The sequence below is a fragment of the Lutjanus erythropterus genome, chromosome 13 (genome assembly GCF_056507025.1).
Source record: "Lutjanus erythropterus isolate fLutEry1 chromosome 13, fLutEry1.hap2, whole genome shotgun sequence".
Classification (NCBI taxonomy): domain Eukaryota; kingdom Metazoa; phylum Chordata; class Actinopteri; order Lutjaniformes; family Lutjanidae; genus Lutjanus; species Lutjanus erythropterus.
Window position 1 is genome coordinate 11551612 of NC_139329.1, and position 20754 is coordinate 11572365.

Below are 20754 nucleotides of genomic sequence, written 5' to 3' on the forward strand. Positions count from 1 at the left end.
GTGTTCAACCATGTTGTCATTACCAAGTTAAGCTTTGGAGCCATTCTGTTTGTTGATAGAATAATTCATGTCATCTTCAAGGAGTAATCTAATATCTAGTGATACCAAGCAATGAGCTTTGAAATGTCATTTTATATTGCTATATGTTCCTTTTACATTTGGTTTTGATGCCTTTTATGTTTTAAATAAAGCACATTTAAATTCCTTGTTGTTGAAAAGTGCCATGACCTTGCTTGGCCTTGCCTGAGAAATCCTGCATGAACAGTGATGAATAACTTGGTACAATCCAACAATGAGCACTGATAATTCTGCTATGAGCTCAACAGCAAGATATCCAAATGATACAAATTCATCCATGTCGGTGCACACAAACTTTGTTGAAAAAATGGCTGCCATCCTCCGTCTTTCCTGCTGTGTCTGACTGACTGATAATAAAATTGATAGTCTGGATGACGTGCCTCTGTCAGTGTTGTTGTTTAGCCATGTTCAACGAAAAACAAAAGACGCAAATTATTTTCAATTACTAGATCACTGACTGATAAATGATTCGTTACCCAGCAGAATTTGTTTTAGTTTAGCCTTTAACTCTGGATAATCAGAGAATAAATGTTCATGTTCTCCTGATTAGACTTCATGACTTAATTCTAGTGGAGCGTAGTTGTACTCCATGTGACCATTAGAAAACTTGCATTGAATCAGACTATTGCACCATAATTCTCATATATACAAAATAAAACACTTTGGAATAAACATAAAATAAATGGAGATGGAAATGGAAATGGTGTGAACAGCAGATGGTTTAATGAGCTGGTGAAAATAATGTGTCAGAAAGGGCAACTCAGAAAAAAATTCTGCCTTTTTCTGTGCACAATAGAGAATAAAAACAAACAAATAGACAAAAAAAATGTAGTCTATTCATCTCTCTAAGGTAAATTCAAAATTTACACTCAGTTATTTTACACACCAGCCTGTATTAAATGACCTGTTGTGGCCTCTAGGACACGGGAAAGAGCCAGCAGATGGAATATGCACAGTATATTGTACAGCGTATTTAGATGGATTCTGTGGCATAACTCAAAATGTGTTTGGTAAGAATTTGAGCCATCATTGGGTCATACCACTACTAAGATGGTGATGCTTACCATGTTCAGCCTTTAATTTAAACATGGTTATGCGACAAATATTTAATTATTAGCACTAAACATAAAGCACAGCTGAGATTAATGGGAATATCATTAGTTGCAGATAGGTCAATTGACAATATTTTGACCTGCTGATGGCAGCATGTAAAGACAACTAGACACTGGACAAAAAGTCAGGGAATCACCAAAGTCCTTACCTAAAGTGCTACTAGAGAAATGGTACCAAAATGGAAAGCTGGAAGTGGAAGGATCCATGTGTAGTCACATTACAGTCACATTGGAGGATACGAGTCAAATAATCTGCTGTAAAAAGAAAACTATTGGTCTGAGGCAAATTTGTGATCATAAAATGGGGCTATGAAAATAAAATTTAAGAGTCAATTCGAAGTTAATGTGGTATTTAGCCCATGTAACATTTTCTTGTAAATGTCTTAATTTTGTGTCGGATATTGTACATAGATTCTGATCTGTTCCTCACTATCAAAATGTGTGCTGCTGTACATGGTAGCGTCTTTTTAAGGCCCAGGAAGTTTTGTGTAAAAAACTGTTCTGAAAGTCTAATCTACTTAAGTATACACAACATCAGTACGTATAAAACAAAATGTTTATCTAAGTATTTTTTTGTATATCAATCAACACCAGTCATGTCAACATCTTTTTATTTGGTAACTGTTAACAAAACTACTAAACAAAAGTATGTGTCTGTAAATAGATGTGATTATGACACACAATTAACATACATGCAATATGCAGAAATGTTCTGATAAAGAGCATGCCACTTCAGTCTAACATTGCACTGAGAGTCATTTACTAGCACAAGAAAAGTATGCAGAAGATTATCAAATCATAATATTTATAAAAGTTTATATTCAAATATTTAGTCACGTTTCCTAATTGTGACAGCAAAGAAGCAGCTGGTATATGCAGTGTACACAGCCTGCCATCTTGCTGTTGATATCAAAGAAGTTACATTACATATGCATACAAAGCGTTGTACAAATTATATAAATACACAAAAACAAGTCAAGGTTAATATAAGTTTCCTGTATAAAATATAAATATTAAGCCTGTTCATTTCATATGGTTTACATAAAAAATTACACCATCAGTGGACCATCAGATATCTTGCTTCCAAGCTTTTGTTGCCACAGTGATGAGTCGACAATATTAACACAGCTTTAACATCAGGTTTCTACATCTCTACTTCATAACATGATGGAAAACATTTCAAAGCAGCTCAGTATTTGTGACTAGAAGACACTTCCTCCATCCTCTAGGCTTTGGTCTCCACGAGGTCCATGCTGTCAGACTGATCCAGCTCTGCTGCGTCACTGGTCCAGATCATTGCTGTCGCAGCTGGAGGGCCGATAGTGGCGCTGGCAAAACTCCCTGATCCGACCACAAGCCTCCAACATCATCTCCTCCGGCACCGTCACCACAATACGAAAGAAGTTGGGGTACTCAAACGCCTGGGGGATGACGGAACACGGATACATGGTATTAAATGCAATGCACAAATTTTACATTTCTATTCAAATTGAACTGTTTAGACAGATGTAGGGACAGAGGGATAAATGATCAGAAGGGATGGTTTCTTACTGAGGCAGGCAGACAGAAGACAGACTGCTCAGTCACCAGCCGCTCAGTGAAGTCCACATCATTCTTAAAATCTGGAAAGTGCACCATGTCAATCCCCACCTGGACAGATGTACACATACACACTCTTAAAAGAAATTCAATTTCATATTCAAACCTCCATTAATTTAACAGACTACCATAGAATGATAGATGAAAAGGTTTAAATTCACATGCATAGACAGCTGATTTAAGAATCTGAATGTTAAATATTTATAGTCTAACATTACACTGTCAACTAAATTTGTCTTATTTGGTGAACTAATATATGTTTTTAAAGTACCATAGATTTACATTACTTTATAACACCTGCATTAGATGTAACTGAGGTAAAGGTAAAGATTCATTATCAATGACATCATGAAAATAACAAAATCACTGATTTTTTTTTCACATTATGGTTATCAATTTTGAGATACTATAATGGTGTGAACTATTTTTTGAGATTTTTGTCAAAAATACAAATACACACACACACACACACACACACACACACACACACACACACACACACACACACATACATATATATATATATAGTTATCTATTGGAATGAATCAAATGATGCAGTCTGACTTTATGCTCTGATGATAAGTGTCCTAACTGCAAATATTTAGAAAACACTTCTTGTCATAGACTGTGCAAACTGTACACATACATTAAAGGGTCACTTCAACCAGCAGTTTAGTATTGCACTTAGCACATAACACAGGCTGATGTATCCTGCCTTTCAGTTAATGGGTCAAACCTAAAAAATTCCTCCATTCTGGAACAAAACTTAACATGTAAAATCTGTGGAGGGCCCCTTCAACTGCAAAGTCATCAAGGCACAAAATCTATTTGTATGTGTGTCCATATTCAAAATGAACCACACACACTTGTGGTACTAACCATGAGGTACATGGCTCCTGAGGGCATGATGGGGTTCAGGCCAGGGACAGTGGACAGTTCACTGAAACAAATCTCTGAGTTGGACTGGGGAAGAACAACATAAACCATCCAGTCAGTTGCATGAGATACATATTACTATAAGTCACAATACAAATAAATAAAATATATATTTTTTTTAAATTCAAAACATAGTAAAGAATTGGCACATTATATATTGGAAGACATGAAATTGTTTGGTCATGTAAGATTATGAGTAAGATTTTTTTTGTATGAATAGCAACATGCAGTAGTTGCTGCTGAGCACAAATAACAATCTCCAGGTAACTCCTGCTGACTGACTTGTGTGTCCAAGGTATCATTGAGACAGCACTGTGATCAAAGTCCCAGTAAAATGAAGAAAGGTATGTATATGTATATGTAAAGATGTTACTCAATCCTAATTGTTTACCTTGAGAAAGCTGATGGTGCTGTTGTAGAAGCTTTGAGGTGTGTTGTTGAGGATGCTCTCCAGGGCACCCTGGATGATACTGCAGGCTCCCAGGATACGTTGACTCAGTTTCACCAGACCCTGTCGAATCTACACAGGAGACATACTGCATGTGTCAGTCAGCTAAATGTGACAGTAATCTATTGGAGTCTTCATATTCTCTCTCTCCAGCAAAAAGAATGTACAAAAAAGCCTATGTACCTCTGATCCAAATATGTCATTCCTGTCATGGATGAGGATCCAGCCCATCCTCCAACCAGGGACCAGCCAACGTTTAGCCAAGCCACCGCAGGAAAGGATGGGAACATCACTGCTGAGAGACGCCATGGAAGGACAAGCACAACCTGGGAAAACCTGAGGACAGGAGCAGGAACAAAATGAAATGTAGTCAGAGGGCAGACTCATTCAAGTTCATGCTGCCTTTGAATGGACATCATTTATTCACAGAGGTCATATTTGTGACATGGAAAGTCAAGTGTAAAGTGTCATGCTTGAATCAAAGGTGCACATGCTGCAATTTTAAGTAAATCAATTAAGTCAATCAGAATCCCGACTAAACACCATTTCTTTATTTAGAAAACATGACTATTGAAGAACATTAAGTGGTTTCAAAGCTGAAATAATTAACTTTTTTGGCCACCTGGGGACAGCAGAGCAAACAGTGAATACATCATTAGCTTATTAAGCACATGTGGTAACATGTTAGCAGTGGTGGACAGTAGTGAAGTACATTTACTTGAGTACTGTACTTAAGTACATTTTTTGAGTATCTGTACTTTACTTGAGTATTTGTTTTTTTTGGAAACTTATTACTTTCACTCCACTACATTTCAAAGACAAATATTGTACTTTTGACGTTTGGTGTTTTTTTCTTTTCTAAAATGCAGTTGGTCACATGCTGTGTTCCTCACAAAAGAAAACCAATCACAGTAGCTCCTCTCAAATGGGACTGATGTAAAAGTGGAAATACATCATCCAGGCGCTCTGTAACAAGAACAAGCGAGCTCTCCCTCTTTCATTCAAACAAAAAGCAGTAATGGTGACAGCAGGACAAAGACAAAATGAAATCTCAAGATGTTATTATAATTATTCATTAGTCCAGGTAGCTTTTAAAGATGGATTGTTTTTATCGGGGTGAAAAATACAGCATAATTCATGTATATACTGCCTCTGAAGACAGAAAGAAATCTCAGTTATTTAACAGACTTGTTGAACTCCTCACATTTATCTTCAATCTAATGTTATGATGTGATTTTAATACAGTTACATCAGAAAATGACAATAGCTGTACCTTTTGGTTTTGACTGTACTTCTATGTTGAAGTTTTTATAGGTGTTTCTATAGACTTTGTGTAGCAGAGTGGTTCTACAAGCATCAGTGCATCATTAGATGGTTTCAGAGAATTACAAGCTTCTGTAAATGCATCATGAAAACAATACAGCGTGTATTGATATTAGAAAATGTACTTTGTAATTTGTACTTTTGAATACTTAAGTATTTTTAAAAACATGTACTTTTGAATACTTAAGTATTTTTAAAACCAAGTACTCTAGTACTTTAACTCAAGTAAAATTTTGACTGAGCAACTTTCACCTTTAGTTGAGTAATATTTGACCAGGAGTATCTATACTTTGACTCAAGTACTGGGGTTGAGTACTTTGTCCACCACTGCATGTTAGCAAACAGTTGCCTATTTACACATCCAACAGACAGTCATTGACCATGCATAATGTGAATGGGGTCACTAGCAAAACTAGCAAATTTACAAGGGCAGCTTTAAGGCTACAAATGTCCTCACCTACTGTCCTACTCATACAAAACAAATGTGGTTAGCAAGTTAGCTGTATTCTTGAAAACTTGTAAAAACTATTAATTATTAAATATTAATATTTTTGTATTTTTTATATATTTATTTATTTATTATTATTATTTTAATTATATAACATTTATTCTGGATGTGAGGAAGAAACCAAAGGAAGACTATAGGAGAGAGTAAGAGAGAGGGTGATGGTGCAGTAACCACAGTGAGATACGCTCCAGACATGGAAAGCTGGTTTCCATTAAAGCCAGTCAGTATCTTGTACGCTGACCGTGGAACTGCCCCACATCCTATTGGCCAGACTGCTATGAATGACATAACAGCCATGTACACCTAAAATGTGCCTGCACAGTGTGTCTGCATACACTAGCTCTCCAATTTAAAGCAGTTCAGGGCTTATGGCTGACTCCCCCACCTCTCCCTTCTCTGAAATAAAGTAACAATAGGATTACATTAAAACATTATGATCAGTACAGAGGAGTTTAGTAGAATGTAATGAAAAACAGTGTGCCAATGGGGCAGTTACCAACTTATTTGGGGGATAAGCCACTGGTTCAAAGTTTCACACTTTGAAAAGACACCATTTCATTCTGTAAGATTATAATAATAATGTCTGACTTAACAACTCATAAAAAGATATACAGAGTACTTACACTGTGCACACACGTGTTGTAAAACCATAATTTACTGCTGAGGGTGTAATAGAGGAGATGCAATAGTTTCTGAGCCTTGCTTGGCTGGTGCAGTTCACAGACAGGAGCCACCCTTAGTCTCCTAACAGTCAAGTCATAAAAGAAAGGCCCCACTTCCATGCCCCTAACCCAGCTCTCCGCCCACCACAACACGCCCCTCCTTCCTCCCGTTTCAGCTGCCAAAACCCGACATCTGCATTAATTGCAAACACATGCGAGCCAAAAAACTGCAGAGTCATTCTGGTCTGCTTGTGTTTATTGTGAAATAGTCAGATGATGGTGGTGGATGCACCCAGCAACCCCAGATAATTTCCATTCACTCCATTTCCAAAGCTTCATTTCTGGAAATCTACTGAGACAGACTCAGAGACTAAGAGACAAACTTTAATGAATGAATAGACCAAACCTGCATTTGTCCATTTTAATAAAACACACCCGATAATTTCTACAGGTGTAGCTATCAAAAAAAATATTACTGACTTGTAAAAGAACATAGGTAGAGGCTGAAAACTGAAGTAGGTGAAGTGATATGAATCAAAGGCTGAAAGATTCTTTTCACCCATAATTTGTATTTATCAGCTTATCAGAATGTTACTGAGTGGAAAACTACTGCAGACCACAATTCCACTCTTACCTTATCTCCACTTTTTATAGGTCTGACAAACAAATCGTGTGTGTGTGTGTGTGAATAAGTGCCTGCATGCGCGCGTGCATGTGTGTGTGTTCCTGCCTGTTTATGTGTCTGTGTACAAGAGTCTACATGTGTGTGTGTATCTGTCATGTTTGCATGACCTTCAGCTACAGTTTGACCAGTACAGATTTCGTAAAGGCCTACATTGATGCCAACGCTTTGGACTCAATGCTCTGACAATGTTGTTTTCAGGCAGTCAATATTTATAATTTATTTATTTTCGTGTTTAAAGATTTGGTTTGCCCACTATCTACCTATTCTGTCCTGATTTCTGCCTCCGCCATATTAAAGATTATTGTAATTTCATCAGTGATGCTCACAGCATTGATTGATCTCCAGTTCATCACAGGGCTGACACATACAAGACAAACAACTATTCATGCTAACATTCACACCTACAGGCAATTTGGAGTCAACAGTTAAGCTAGCCTGCATGTTTTTGGACTGGGTGAGGAAAACAGAGCACCTAGAGGAAACTTGCAAAAAAAAATGTTGATTGGAATATGTGAGTTACGCTGCTCGAATCAGGGTACAATAAGGACACAACCACATGAAATAAAAATGATTCAACTTGAGCATAACAAAAATGATCACAAGGCTGTGCGACTCAAAGGGTCTGGAGACTGAGCTCATTAAGATAAGATCAGTAAGAGTTGTCACTGAGCCACACACTCAGGATATTAGCTGTGGCTGAATAAACTCCAAAAACACTCAAGCAGCAAATTATACATGAGAAATCAGATCAGATCATGATGTTCCTGCTGAATTCAGGATGAGGCAGAAACTAAGGGTAGAACAGCTTTGTGTACCAATCTGATATCAGTTCTCTCTTTTTCTCCAAATCTGAATTGCCATTTTCACTGCATGGAGTCCATTAGGATCATTATAGGTTCAGAGGCTGGTAGCTCCTTCTAATATAGCTCCTTTAATTTTTTTGGGGCTTTGTTGCACCTATGACAAATACATCTGTAGGCACTGGCTTTAATTAAAGGTCAGCCACCTTCAGACGATCAAAAATGCAGTCAGGATCTTTTGAATATGCAGTAAATCAGCTGGATATGCTGCCACTGAGAGGAGAGGACAGTGGAGACAACAGCCATGCTACAGCTGGTACTTAAGGCTGCTCATGGCTAATGTCTGGTCCCGGTGGGGCAGACTGCACTCTGAGCTGACCACACGCAACACACAAGACTCCAGCAGGACAAGGGCTCTGTGTTTTACATATACGATGCTTCATGCACAAACTCAGTCGATGTTGATGGTAAATGAACTTTTTATGTGAAGATGTCGAACATATTATCATCACGATCTTGTTGCTGCTGTTCAAATTCAATGTGATTCAATTTTCAATTCAAACAATGCACAGACAGTATAATTTCCTGGGTGTATACATGAGTATTTATTTTGTTTTATATTTTTACATTTTCCATTCTGAATTTAATTATCTGTATATTATTATGAAGGAACTACGACTCTAATTTCATTTTCCAACCCGGTGTTGTATAATTCTAATAAATTACCATGAATCCTTGTAATATAATTTTTAAATTACAAAACAAAATCACGATAATAAAATAATAAAATACTCAGCTGGAACATACCATTTGAGGTATTGTATACTGTTTCCCCAGGTATTTACTCTCAACAGGACAGCACCTCTGAGTTTGAATTTAGACCATGATGTGAATAAACTCCACTGTGATAATCATTATATTTGAACTAGAAGGGACTTTTGAACATGTACATGTACGCAGCCTGAATCTAAAATGCTATTACCCGCACGTCCGCTGCTTGCCTTTGCTGACCTCCCTGCCCCCAGTTCACCCAACATACCCGCCTAATTGGTTGCTGCTTCCAGGTCTCATTCACCACACAAGGCCCGTAATCCCCCCTGTGCTGATGTGAGGTTGTCCACGCATCATTCACAGCCAGGGCAAATACCACCAAATGAAACACAACATCCGATGAAAAATGTGTCTCATTGGTGTTTCAGAGGCCACCACAAGCCCACAAGCCCACCTGTACTACATGACTTGTGTTGATGTGTGGTTGTACTCACCATATCACTGTAGATTTCATCAGCCAGAATGGGGAGGCAGTGTTTAGAGGCCACTGAGAAAACAAGAATCATTTTATTGTTATTCTAAGATGAAACAAATACTGTGTCCATGTGACTGTCCAGATGTTGGCGCATGACGTCAACTGTGAGGCCAATTAAAAGCTTTAGAGGATTTAACTCTTTTTGCACTTAAGCAGAGTTGGGCAGAATTGCAGCTAACCTTTGATGATCTTCTGTAGGTGTTCCTTTGTGAAGACAGAGCCACACGGGTTGGAGGGATTGGTAACTATCAGACAGGATGTCCTCTCGTCAATCAGGCTCTCCAGTTGTTGCAGGTCAGCCTCCCATGATTTCTCTGGCTGAAAACAAAGAACAAGGACAGAAACTTATATGAGGAAAGGAAGCAAAGGAGTTAAACGAGGACACACGTTAGCCAAATGAAAAGCACCCTCAATGGTGCATAATAGGTCACCTGTGTCCAGGTGATGTTGGGTGATAGTCATTTTCGACCCTTCTTAAGTCCCACCCCTTTTTGCTCTGTGCTCCAGTTGAACAGTTGAACAAACTTTGTAACCAGTGTAACCTTGGTCAACTTTCTCCTTCCTGTTTCCTGTACTTAAGTCCTAGGCTTGTCTTGGTGACAAGAAAACCAAATTTTGAAGATGGTTTAAAGATGGTGTAATACTGGGGAGGGTAACAGGAAGGTGAAAAGTAGCATGTCAGCAACAGCAAGTCTAAGTTTGTTAACAGTCAGACAGTAACATATCTTTCTCAGCTACTACTGATCCAGTCTTTGAACCTCTGGTGGCTCATTCACTGTAAATCACTTTTTAAGGTGTAAGCTTCTGAGCAAGATGATTAATATCATGATCAATATCATAATAGAAAATGCAACCATTGTCATCTCACAAGTCCTCTCCACAATGTCTTTATGTCTCTGCAATTGTTAACAACACTTTCTATCCACGTCTTTATGTCTATCTTGTTTCTGCCATTCAGCAGCAGCAGGTCACCTACATCCTGCTCCCATCATTCACACATCTCCTTATATGATGCCTGATAGTTCACTGCACTGCTGTCTCATTCCACTGACCTGTGGTCAGATGAATATCTGAAAAATGTCCTTGTTTGGGAGGGAGATTATCTCCCTTGAATTGAAGTGACATGACCTACATACAATGATTTACTAGGTGGTCATTTATTTGGGTTTCTATACAGTTATGTGGTAGAACCTTATAAATATGAGCTTGATTTTGAGATCTGCTTCCAATCTGTGGAGCTATAAAACTCATCCTGAAGCAAAACAGCTACATTCCTGCTGCTTTAATGACATTTTAAACTTTTCCACTCATCATCCACTTATTATTCCAACTGCACGACATGAGAAGAGAAACTTGCTTACTAAAATATCATCAAGAGGATGTTTAGCCTTGTAACTGCGAACAGTAGGAATGTCAAAATTAAAAAAATTGATTTTTTTAAATCTTTTCTTGCACATTGAAAGGGAAGTCCAGTATGTATTGGTATTTAAGGGCAAAAAGAAAAAAGAGATTAAATAGTATAGTGGGGTACCCCTTCCTACTTACCAGCAGGTTGTAGAGTTTGACCTCGATGCCCATGGAGACAGCCAGAGTCTTATATAAGGAGAAACCTGGGCATGGGACCAGGATGTTGTCCCCGGGGTTACACAGAACACTGATAGCCAGGTCAATGGCCTGACTGCAGCCACTGGTCAAAATGACATCCTGGAAGAGAGTGCAGGGGCAATTCAGTTTTTAGAACGCAGACACCAAAATCCTGCATCTATGCAAACCCCACAGTTTCTATTCTTTGACATGAATAATGTCACTCTAACAAGTAGAACAACTTTCAAGATATGCACTCTGATGTATTACAATCTGATTATACACTTATTTATTATGAGCAGAAAAAGTCTTGTGTTTAGAAGATAATGGTGTAAATTTTCTTTGCTCGCAATGTGGGAGAAATGCACTAAGTTGTCATATACTGTGATTCAGATTTAAACATAGCACTGCAGAAAAATGAGGATTGGAATGAGCACCTCTGCCTCTAGTGGAGCCTCAGAGCAGCTGTAAAAGTTGGCCACTGCCTGTCGGCTCTTCAGATAACCTGCCGGTGGACAAAGAGAGAGTATACAGTACATGCAAAGATAGATATATTCTTTCCACAGATAGTATAAAAGCAAATGATAAAATAATTCCCTCCCTTACAAGCCGAATGACTGACCTCTGGGATTAGTAAACATGAACATGTAGTGTGGGATCTACTCACATCAGACAATTAAATACCAGTCATAGCTGCAAAATCACCAAAACGTCGCTGGTTTGCTGGTTAGTGTGACTCACCAACGGATGGAGCATAGCCATTGTATTTTTGGGAGTCGATGGCGTCTTTCATGGCCTGAAGCACTGAATCATCTGTAGGCAGGTTTCCAAACACTGTTGGATCCCCTGAGGAATAAATGTGATAGTAAGGAATCAGTCAACAGTGAAAGAAAGCAAAGATTAAGCATTAATATGAAATGTCAACATCTCTCTAGACATGAAAAAAGTATAGTAAGATATATGTATTCACAATCAGCCAAGCTCTTGTGCATTCCATGTAAGCAACAAAGTGATATATGAAACAATTTTTACCGATGGAAAGTGCAATCATAGCTTTATCCGGGTTCGGTGTGAGCTTCATCCCATCCACAATGCTCCTGATGGGATTGAGCGTGTTGTTGGCCATCTCTGACGCCTTCACCTCCCATCTCTGCCTGCGGCTCTTGGCTTTAGCCGGATACAAACTGCCATTCACGGTGACATGGTGGATGCCGTTCCCGTGTACTCCCTTCCCGTTGACTGCAGTCCCATTCAGGCTTTTGGCATTGACAGTGCTTTTTCCATGGACTCCATTCCCATTCATCTGAACCAAGTAAGATTTGTTATCCATCCTGGAAGTGATGTGGATGACAGACAATAATTGTTAGAGCAGCAAAGTACAGGAATAATTCTAGTGATGGAAAGTATATTTACTGAATACTTTGCTAAGGTTTAATCTTTACATGAGTATTACATTATGTACTGCTTAATAGTTTTACTCCACTACAATTCAGAGGGGAATGTTGTACTTTTACTCCACTACATTCATCTGAAATAGTTACTTGTTATCTTAAACATTTAGATTTGACTTACAACCATGTGATCATCTTGTAACATATAATGAATTATTACAGGTTAAAGTGCCCAACACTATATAAAATACTCAAATCAATCGGCTCCTCAGCTACAAAGTAAGAATGCTCCTCACAATTTTTGTTGATCACAAATGTTAAGTGTGTCTTAATAATAGCCTGTAAAATATGTAATATTGTAACACCATTAAAAAAGAGGCCATTCTGCATAATAATACTTTTGATTTCTTTGAGGTACATTCTTGCATCAGTAAATATTTAATGCAGGACCTTTACTTGTAACAGAGTTTTTTTTTGTTTGTTTTTTACAATGAGGTACTGCCACGTTTATTTATGTGAATCGTCTTAATACTGGAAATTCATCTTTAACAATGCAGATGCGCAAAAAAAAAGAACTTTCTCAAATTTGTTGATTTATGAATAAAATTTGATAAATACGAATAGAAATTAATGATTATTTTTCATGAAAATGTGCTATTGATCATTATTCTGATCGTCATTCTCTTCTGTTTGTTTTACTGTCTTCATTGAACCGACAGAGAGGAGATTCACCGCTAAAAACGGGTTGTTAATGTGATCATACTATGCCACATAAATATCTATCAATCATTGCGCAAAACAAATGAGCTGTGGAAGCTGACAATGATATATTTCCCATACCGCAATAAAACAGATAAAAAAAACATCTTAAAAACATGCATTTAATTATCATACAACTCCATCCATTGTTCATTTAATATCACTACATTAATTGAAATGATAAGACTTAAAAAAAAAAATAAATCATCTTTGTACTTACCTAATTAAATATTCAATAGAAAGTTTCTCCACAAAGCTGCCGCGCAGGTTAATAACTCTTACTTGATTTAGATGGTATGTTACGTTTTATGCCGGTTTTATAGCTGGACCACCGAAAATGGGTGTTGAGCCCTGCCCATATTTCCATTGGTGGAGGCTGAGGGAAGTGCCATTACACCCCTCTTACATCACTAACCAGAACCATACCGCCTTAAACCTTCACAGTGGCAAAATCCCGCAGGAGTAGAAGGTACAGTGGGATGGGTGTCACGCGCACCTCAGCGGGGTCTGCAGGAGTGCGTCACGCACATTGGCGTCAAAACAGAGAGGCCCCAGAGTGCGTCTCCTTCAACATGGCTGCAGGGATGACAAATACCTAAATATTTATCTAGGGGGAGTATATTTGCTTTTCTGAAAAGAATTAAATAGTTTTACTATTTGAAATATATCAGTTATAAAGGGAAATAAATACCCCTTCTACAATGGAGTGTCTTTCTTCAAAAGAAATTACTTTATCTCAGTATTTCCATTTCATACTAATTTATACTTACACTGCACTACATTTATTTTACAACTTTAATTTACAATATCAGATTTTACATTCAAAACATATATGGGTTTAAAACATGATGCAATATTATAGAATATGTTATCAAAGAAAACATAATTAATTCCCCTCCAGCAACAGTAAACTTTATAATGCTACAGATTAATGATTAATGCACCAATAAGAAAAATCCAATGATGTAATATATAACAGTGTATTATAAAACACAGGGGCCATTTTTATTCATAATGAGTATTTATTTCGCTAATTGTACTTACATACTTAAAGGGACAATTCATTCCAAAATCAAAAAGACATATATTTCAAGCACAAAAAAAAAAGGAAAAGAAATTTTGAAAAATTCAAAATCAGTGTCATCTTAAAAACATGACCAGGTAAGAAAGAAAGTAGTTACTACATTAAGCTGCTCACAACAAAGTTTGTGGATTATTTTTAGTTTCTGGCTCATGATTTTTGTAAAGAGACACTGGTTTTGAATTTTTTCAATTTTTTGCTTGGAGTAACAGAAGACCTGTGCCATTTAGTCCCATTATATTTGAGAGAAGGCAGACATCTCAACAGCTGATATCTCTAACAGTAGGCAACTGACATCAAAAACATATAGGTGGATAAAATGTGTATTTTTGGTTTTGGGATGAACTGTCTCTTTAGAAAATACTACAAGGAACTTTCATATTTTGTTGATATTGGAGGCCCTTATGGACAAAAACAGTAGTGTTTTCACCATAGTAACCAGAAAATATAATGTAAAAAATATAATTATGAAAATAAAAATCTCATGCTTCTTTGTAACTGGTTTGCATACCATTCACTGTGACTTTAAGTGGGAACATGTAAACACAGGCTTGTTTTCAAGGAGAACCAGACCTGACCTCAAGAATAAAATTATATAGAAATAGCTGATCCTCTCATGGATGGTTTCATTTGCTCATGTAGTTCATATAGAATCATCAGTATTAAACTGTTTCATAACCAGTTAAAAAACCCTTCTAGTATCTTTAAAGTGCCTACAAGGAACTTTCATAATGTGGTGATTTTGAAGGCCTAGTTCACACTGGCATTACACTGTCACTGTCACAAATTGCTTCATAACTGGACTAGGACTAGGCTGCTGCCTAGAAACAGATAAACATGTTCCTGCACTAACATTAGCTTGCTAACTGCTTTGTGTAGGCTCACACATTACCACAGTGGAGCTCTCCTTTAGTTGTCTGAATTGTTTCTACAAAACTGCCTCCAGGCCGTATTCAGCTCGGCCTTTTTAATGGACTAAATGTTAATGATTTTGAGAGGCAGACCAAACAAATGAACTGAGATTGTTTGAAAAGGCAGTACTTGGTCCACTTCCAAACAGAGCAGTTTGTTTGTGGTGTTAAAGCAAATGTACCAACCACAGGATTTTCTTATAGTAGATATGTTGCTTTGGCATGATTTCAAAAGGTGACCTACTGATAATCCATCTGCTGTCTGTGAAATCTGTTCAGGTAGTAATCAAATAATTTATCTGTATAAGCCATGCATATATTTATGCAAATCATTTTGATCAATGGCAAATATATACATGTAAGAATTTTTTCCCTAATAAACAAATCAAAAGCTATTATAAAACTGCTGTGCTTGTATCCAACTCCATGTACTTTGTCAGATTAAAAAGCGTGTGACCCCACAGTGGTTCCACAGTAATAAGCCCTGAATCATGTAGGTTAATATAGGTTAACGGTTACCAGAACACGGTAAAGTGGAGTGATACATGTAGATAAGTCCCAGTGATGTTGAACTCAATGTCAGCACTCATGGCTCTTGTCCAATCAAATTACTTGGGTAAAACTAAATGTATAAATAGGAATAGTTGATCACAGACAGTCTTATTGCTTATGTGGATCATATTAGATGCATCAGTATTTAATTGAAACTGTTTCATGACCAGTTAAAAACTCCTTGTAGCTTTAAGTAAAGGAAGGCATTGTTTCTCCACCTGCTGTGGTCTAAACAACACGGTGGGATGTTGGAATAAAGCTGCAGGCTGTAAAAAAAACAATGTGTTGAAAGCCACAATAAATCTCTATAGAGCTGAGTGGTTGTAATTACAGTTGACTCATTTCACATACAAGTATGTTTGCAACAACTGTGTATTTCCTACTGTGAAAGTCAAAACATCTGTTGTGAAAAAGTTCTATGAACTTACAATCAAACAAGTACTCACGTAAACACTAGGAGTACCGGTAACTGTTATCACCCCCTTGCTTCTATGCTGCCTCCTACCCAAACAAGAAGTTACTTATTCATGATGGGTATGACATACTAAGGCTAATAACAGAGCCAACAAACATGTTATGATTTCCTGTGTCCCAGTGTTTGCCAGATGCAAGCCTCTAGACTGTGCGGTCACATTGTGTTAAATCAATATGTGACACAGATGAACAAAACACACTGATGATGATGTTATTATGACACTGGATGCAGTCAGGTCATCCTTCAAAGGTATCCCGTTTTCTTCAGTTATGTTTATTGAATTGCAGTTTGCAATAAATACAGTGAGCAGCCTGACTGGCTGGTAGTGAGCGGGAAAAAGCAGGTCAAACTTAAACATCTGTTGTTTTTACATGTGAAAACTACTCCTTACATAATGGCCAGTCAGTCAAGCTGTTTTTTTCCTTAACTGTGGGGTTTCCATGTTCCACAGCTCATTTTACAGTCCCTTAGAATGAAATATAGCCAGAGGAAGCCAAGGAAGTCCCCTGAGAGAACATGAGGAAAGATAGAAGTGGTTAACAAAGGAGCATTAAAACTAAAAGGTATTGCTGTACTTTTGCATAAATTATAAAAGGTTACTCTATTTTCATTATCAACAAATCCTGTGAAATGACCCAAACCAACAATGCATTTATCCTACAATACAGTTGTTCATCACAACAGCAAGACCCGAGCTGTATGCGGTATTTCCTGAACACCAAACATTAGTGAAGAAGTGGTTTAAGCTGTTGTGAGGAGATGCTCTGGCTGTTTGTGGGGCCCTTAAGTTTGACCTCAGCTTTCAGCCAAAACTGCAAAGTCATTGTCGGATACTTCATCAAAGGGGGGCCACTCGGTTTCATAAATCAGCTTGCTGGGGATGGCATGCTCAGCACAAGTCAAAGCTTTGACGTCACAATTTTAAGACAAAGGATAATGACCATTAAATGTGCATTTTAATGAAAGTAATTCTCATTTCATTGGCAGTGATTTGGAGGTTAAATAAGGTGGTTCCGTGACCAGAAAGTCTCCAGCACAGGCGCCATCTCCAGGGTGACAGAACAAAGTGCCATGAATTTAAACACCTCTGATCATTAATGCTGTTAATACAGTACCTTTTTGTTCTACCATCTGAATGAAACGCACAACACGATGTCTGCCACCAGATTTGTGTGGTAAAACTTCAAATTATTAAACAATGGAGATGCAAATTGTGCGCTGCGATGGAGGGATAACATGTACTGGACTAAGATTTGCTGCCACATTTCAAATATCAGAAAAATTCAAGGTGAAAGCCCAAAGTTTTACAAACACTGGATCCATACTTTATCCAAAACACATCTGGTTGAAATACTGCAGCATCCAATGGATTTACCGTCAGCAGTCAGCTGTGACAAAAAGTACTCCTCACTGAAGAAAGACGCCAAAATCTCCTGAAGAATCCACCCAAAGCCCCACACCAAGTGAGTAAGAACTTTTTTAGAGTTTAACTTTTTATCTTTGAGTGATCATTTGCTTTATTAACCCTACTGTGTCAAACATCAAAGCGCGCACCGTGGGAGCTGTCTGTTGCACTCAGCAGCAGCTTCTGAACGTGAACAGAATGTGGAATGTTTCAGCTCAATAACATGACATTAAAAAAACCAAATGACTTGTTTTAACAAATTTCATTAGTTTAAAATATGAAGAATTGTACAATATCACTTCCATGAGGCTGTTCACACGGTGACAGATCACAGGTTGAACTTGGCATTTTATCCTCGCATGCACCTGCAGCGAGGGTCGAGCTGCACACAGTCTGCACAGTTTATTTTATGTTCATTATAATGTTGATTAATGTTGAAATGATGTTCTTCTGCCTCTGTAATAATTATTAATACCACCAGATAATAGACTAATGTGGTCATGTGGTCAAAATGTGTAATTTTCAGGAAAATATTAATCCTCACCCCTCACTTCATCGCACCTTAACATTATATAGGCCGATGTTTTTTGCCCCCCACAAAATTCAACTCAAGTCAGCGCCCATGGTCTCCAGTATGAATCTTCAGTATGAATCTTCAAGGTGAGGAAATCAGATAAATGACTCTGTCACCTACACAGAGACCTACCATTAACTTGCCATTAAACAAGGCACTCCACCACCAGCGACACCACTGGAGCTCAGTGGCCAACAGGAAAGCTCCCAGTGTACGAATGTGAGGGAGAGCAGAACACACAGGGGAGGAAAGGAGGATAGACATCTTTTAAAAGGGAAAAGTAATGGGCAGAGAGAGCCAAATATTAATTTTTTACAGACAAAAAAAATCCCCAAAATATTTTAAGAGCTACTATATTACATAGTGCCTTCAAAAGCAAAGGAGAAAGCATGCCGTGTTACTTCATAAGGTAGGAACACACAACATCACATGTATCTGATGCAATACTGACACGAGGAAACGCATGAGTACACCAGAATAAATAAATAGGTACAGGCCTCCAGTGGAATATCCACCATAACACAGAATTGGTTATTGTTTTCTCACTCACAACACCTTTCAATTCATTAATCAGAAACAATGTCTGATTAATTCTAACAACAACACCAGTCTCAAAAAATATGATCATCAATATGAGCCTCACGCTGTGATTTCCATCTTACTGCTTGTCAATATATTAACATTTTTGTCTAAAAATAACTTTGAATGTCTTCATATAAATTCTATTCTAGGGTGGATTTTCCCTTGAATAGCATATTGTATAATGATTCAACACACATTACAGGAACTTTGTACCTTGTCCTTTAACTAGCACTGCATGGCCTTGCCAAAAGCCTTACTCATTCTGTCTCTCACTGCTGGTGATGGCATCTGTGTACAAACAAAATTAATGCAACATGGACAGCACATATGAGCAACAAGAAAGCAAGTTAAATAAGGACTGTCTTAAAGGACCAATGTCATGGATTTAGTGGCAACATTCTGGTACCAGGTTGCAGGCCCCACACACAACTCAGACACTGGTCCACACAGACCCCGAAGCTGTTATGAAACCAACCATTAAGAGGAGTATTTACAGATGTACTTAGCTATTTTGTCAACAAAACAAACCAGAACCAGTTTCCCACAAGCACATCTTGTGACAATAAGATATCCCAAAGTCTTGAAATCTGGCTGGACAGTCTGAAACCTCACCCATGTGCAAATGCTGCAGTGCCCCTTCTAGCTTAACATACAAGCGTTATAATCTAACAGTTTTAGGCCTGTTAAATTATAATCAATTTTGGTTACAGTCTTCCCAAAGAACACCAGTGTAGTATTGAGCAGTTTATCAGAAGAAGATAATATAACAACTCATGTAGAGGCAAGGTACTGAAAAAACAATTTAGACAAAGATTATGAGGTTATCCTTGATAACTCTGTGAACTTCATTTATAGACTGTAGAAACTTGGTAAAATGCCAGGTTCAATATTTCATGATCAGACCTGCAATGTGAGTTCATTACCCTACTTTCACATGACAGGGAAGAATGAATTTGAACTGCTAGACTCAGATTGAATAGAAGTTGATTTACTTGTAGATCTCAATTCAGTTACCGGCTAAGAAGCTTAATTGTCCCCCAGACCTCCATTTGCCAAATAAGAAAACCATTAAAAATTGTAAAGAACATTTTTCAATGACACATGAAAAGTTCATTTATAACACCTGAAACAGTCAAATCAACACATTTCTTATATTTGTTCCCTGTCTAGCTTTCTTTCCTGGAGGTACCATTCAAGGGCACAGTCACTAATCAATTCTCAGGTCAAAAGTCAGTAACCAGTGTCCTCATTTTACCTGCACTACAAAAACCCTATCTACTATTCCTCCCAAAAGCACTGTGTAAATACATGAAAGCAAACAGGAGAGGTTACTGTTGACCTCGCTGCTGACCCCTAATGATACACCGCTCACGTCTACACTAGTTTTTTTTTAACCAGTCCTCTTCACACATTTGACCAACATGCAGTTGGTGCAGTCGTGCCACTGGGTACCACGTCATACAGAGCTGATTTCCGCTGAGTTGATTGGCTGGCTCAGGGGACAGGCACATAAATGATCAAAGACGAGTAGACATGAGTCTCAGTGGGCGGTTCATGGGGTATGGGTCCATGTCTGTCTGACATCAACTGACAAGGTAGTCCACCTTTGTGCTTTATGCACACAACACAACTTAAAGAATTTTTAAAAGATCTGTTTTGAAAATGTGAGTATTCTCCACCAGAAAATATACTTTTACAAAAACCAGGCTCTTTAACACCATGGAATGGATCTCTGATGTTACATAGCGGTAACACAGCAGAACTGATTTTCATGCTTGGAGCACAACCATACTAGTGGCACAATAAGGCTATATTTTGAGCTAAATGGTAACTTCAGGGTTAACAAGCTTAGTGACAATGCTAACATGCAGAGGTTTTGCAGGTATAATATTGATTATGAAGAGTTAACACAGTGCCAACTATTTTATCTTTGGTGATGCCATGTGTGCTTGTAATTGGTCATTGCAGTGCCTTTCCAGATGA

At 37.8% G+C, this 20754-nt stretch overlaps 1 protein-coding gene across 1 annotated transcript; it reads right to left on the bottom strand.

Annotated features, from left to right (window-relative positions):
• Positions 1 to 1784: 1784 nt before the first annotated feature.
• Positions 1785 to 13551, bottom strand: tat (tyrosine aminotransferase). Its single transcript, XM_084735095.1, has 12 exons — positions 13412 to 13551; positions 12074 to 12372; positions 11783 to 11887; positions 11479 to 11546; positions 11003 to 11161; positions 9637 to 9775; positions 9417 to 9469; positions 4357 to 4509; positions 4117 to 4245; positions 3669 to 3752; positions 2742 to 2840; positions 1785 to 2611 (listed from the first exon to the last, which is right to left on the bottom strand). The coding sequence occupies exons 2-12, from the start codon at positions 12369 to 12371 to the stop codon at positions 2471 to 2473; spliced, it is 1428 nt and encodes a 475-aa protein (XP_084591221.1). The 5' UTR covers position 12372; positions 13412 to 13551; the 3' UTR covers positions 1785 to 2470.
• Between the last annotated feature and the right edge of the window lie 7203 nt (positions 13552 to 20754).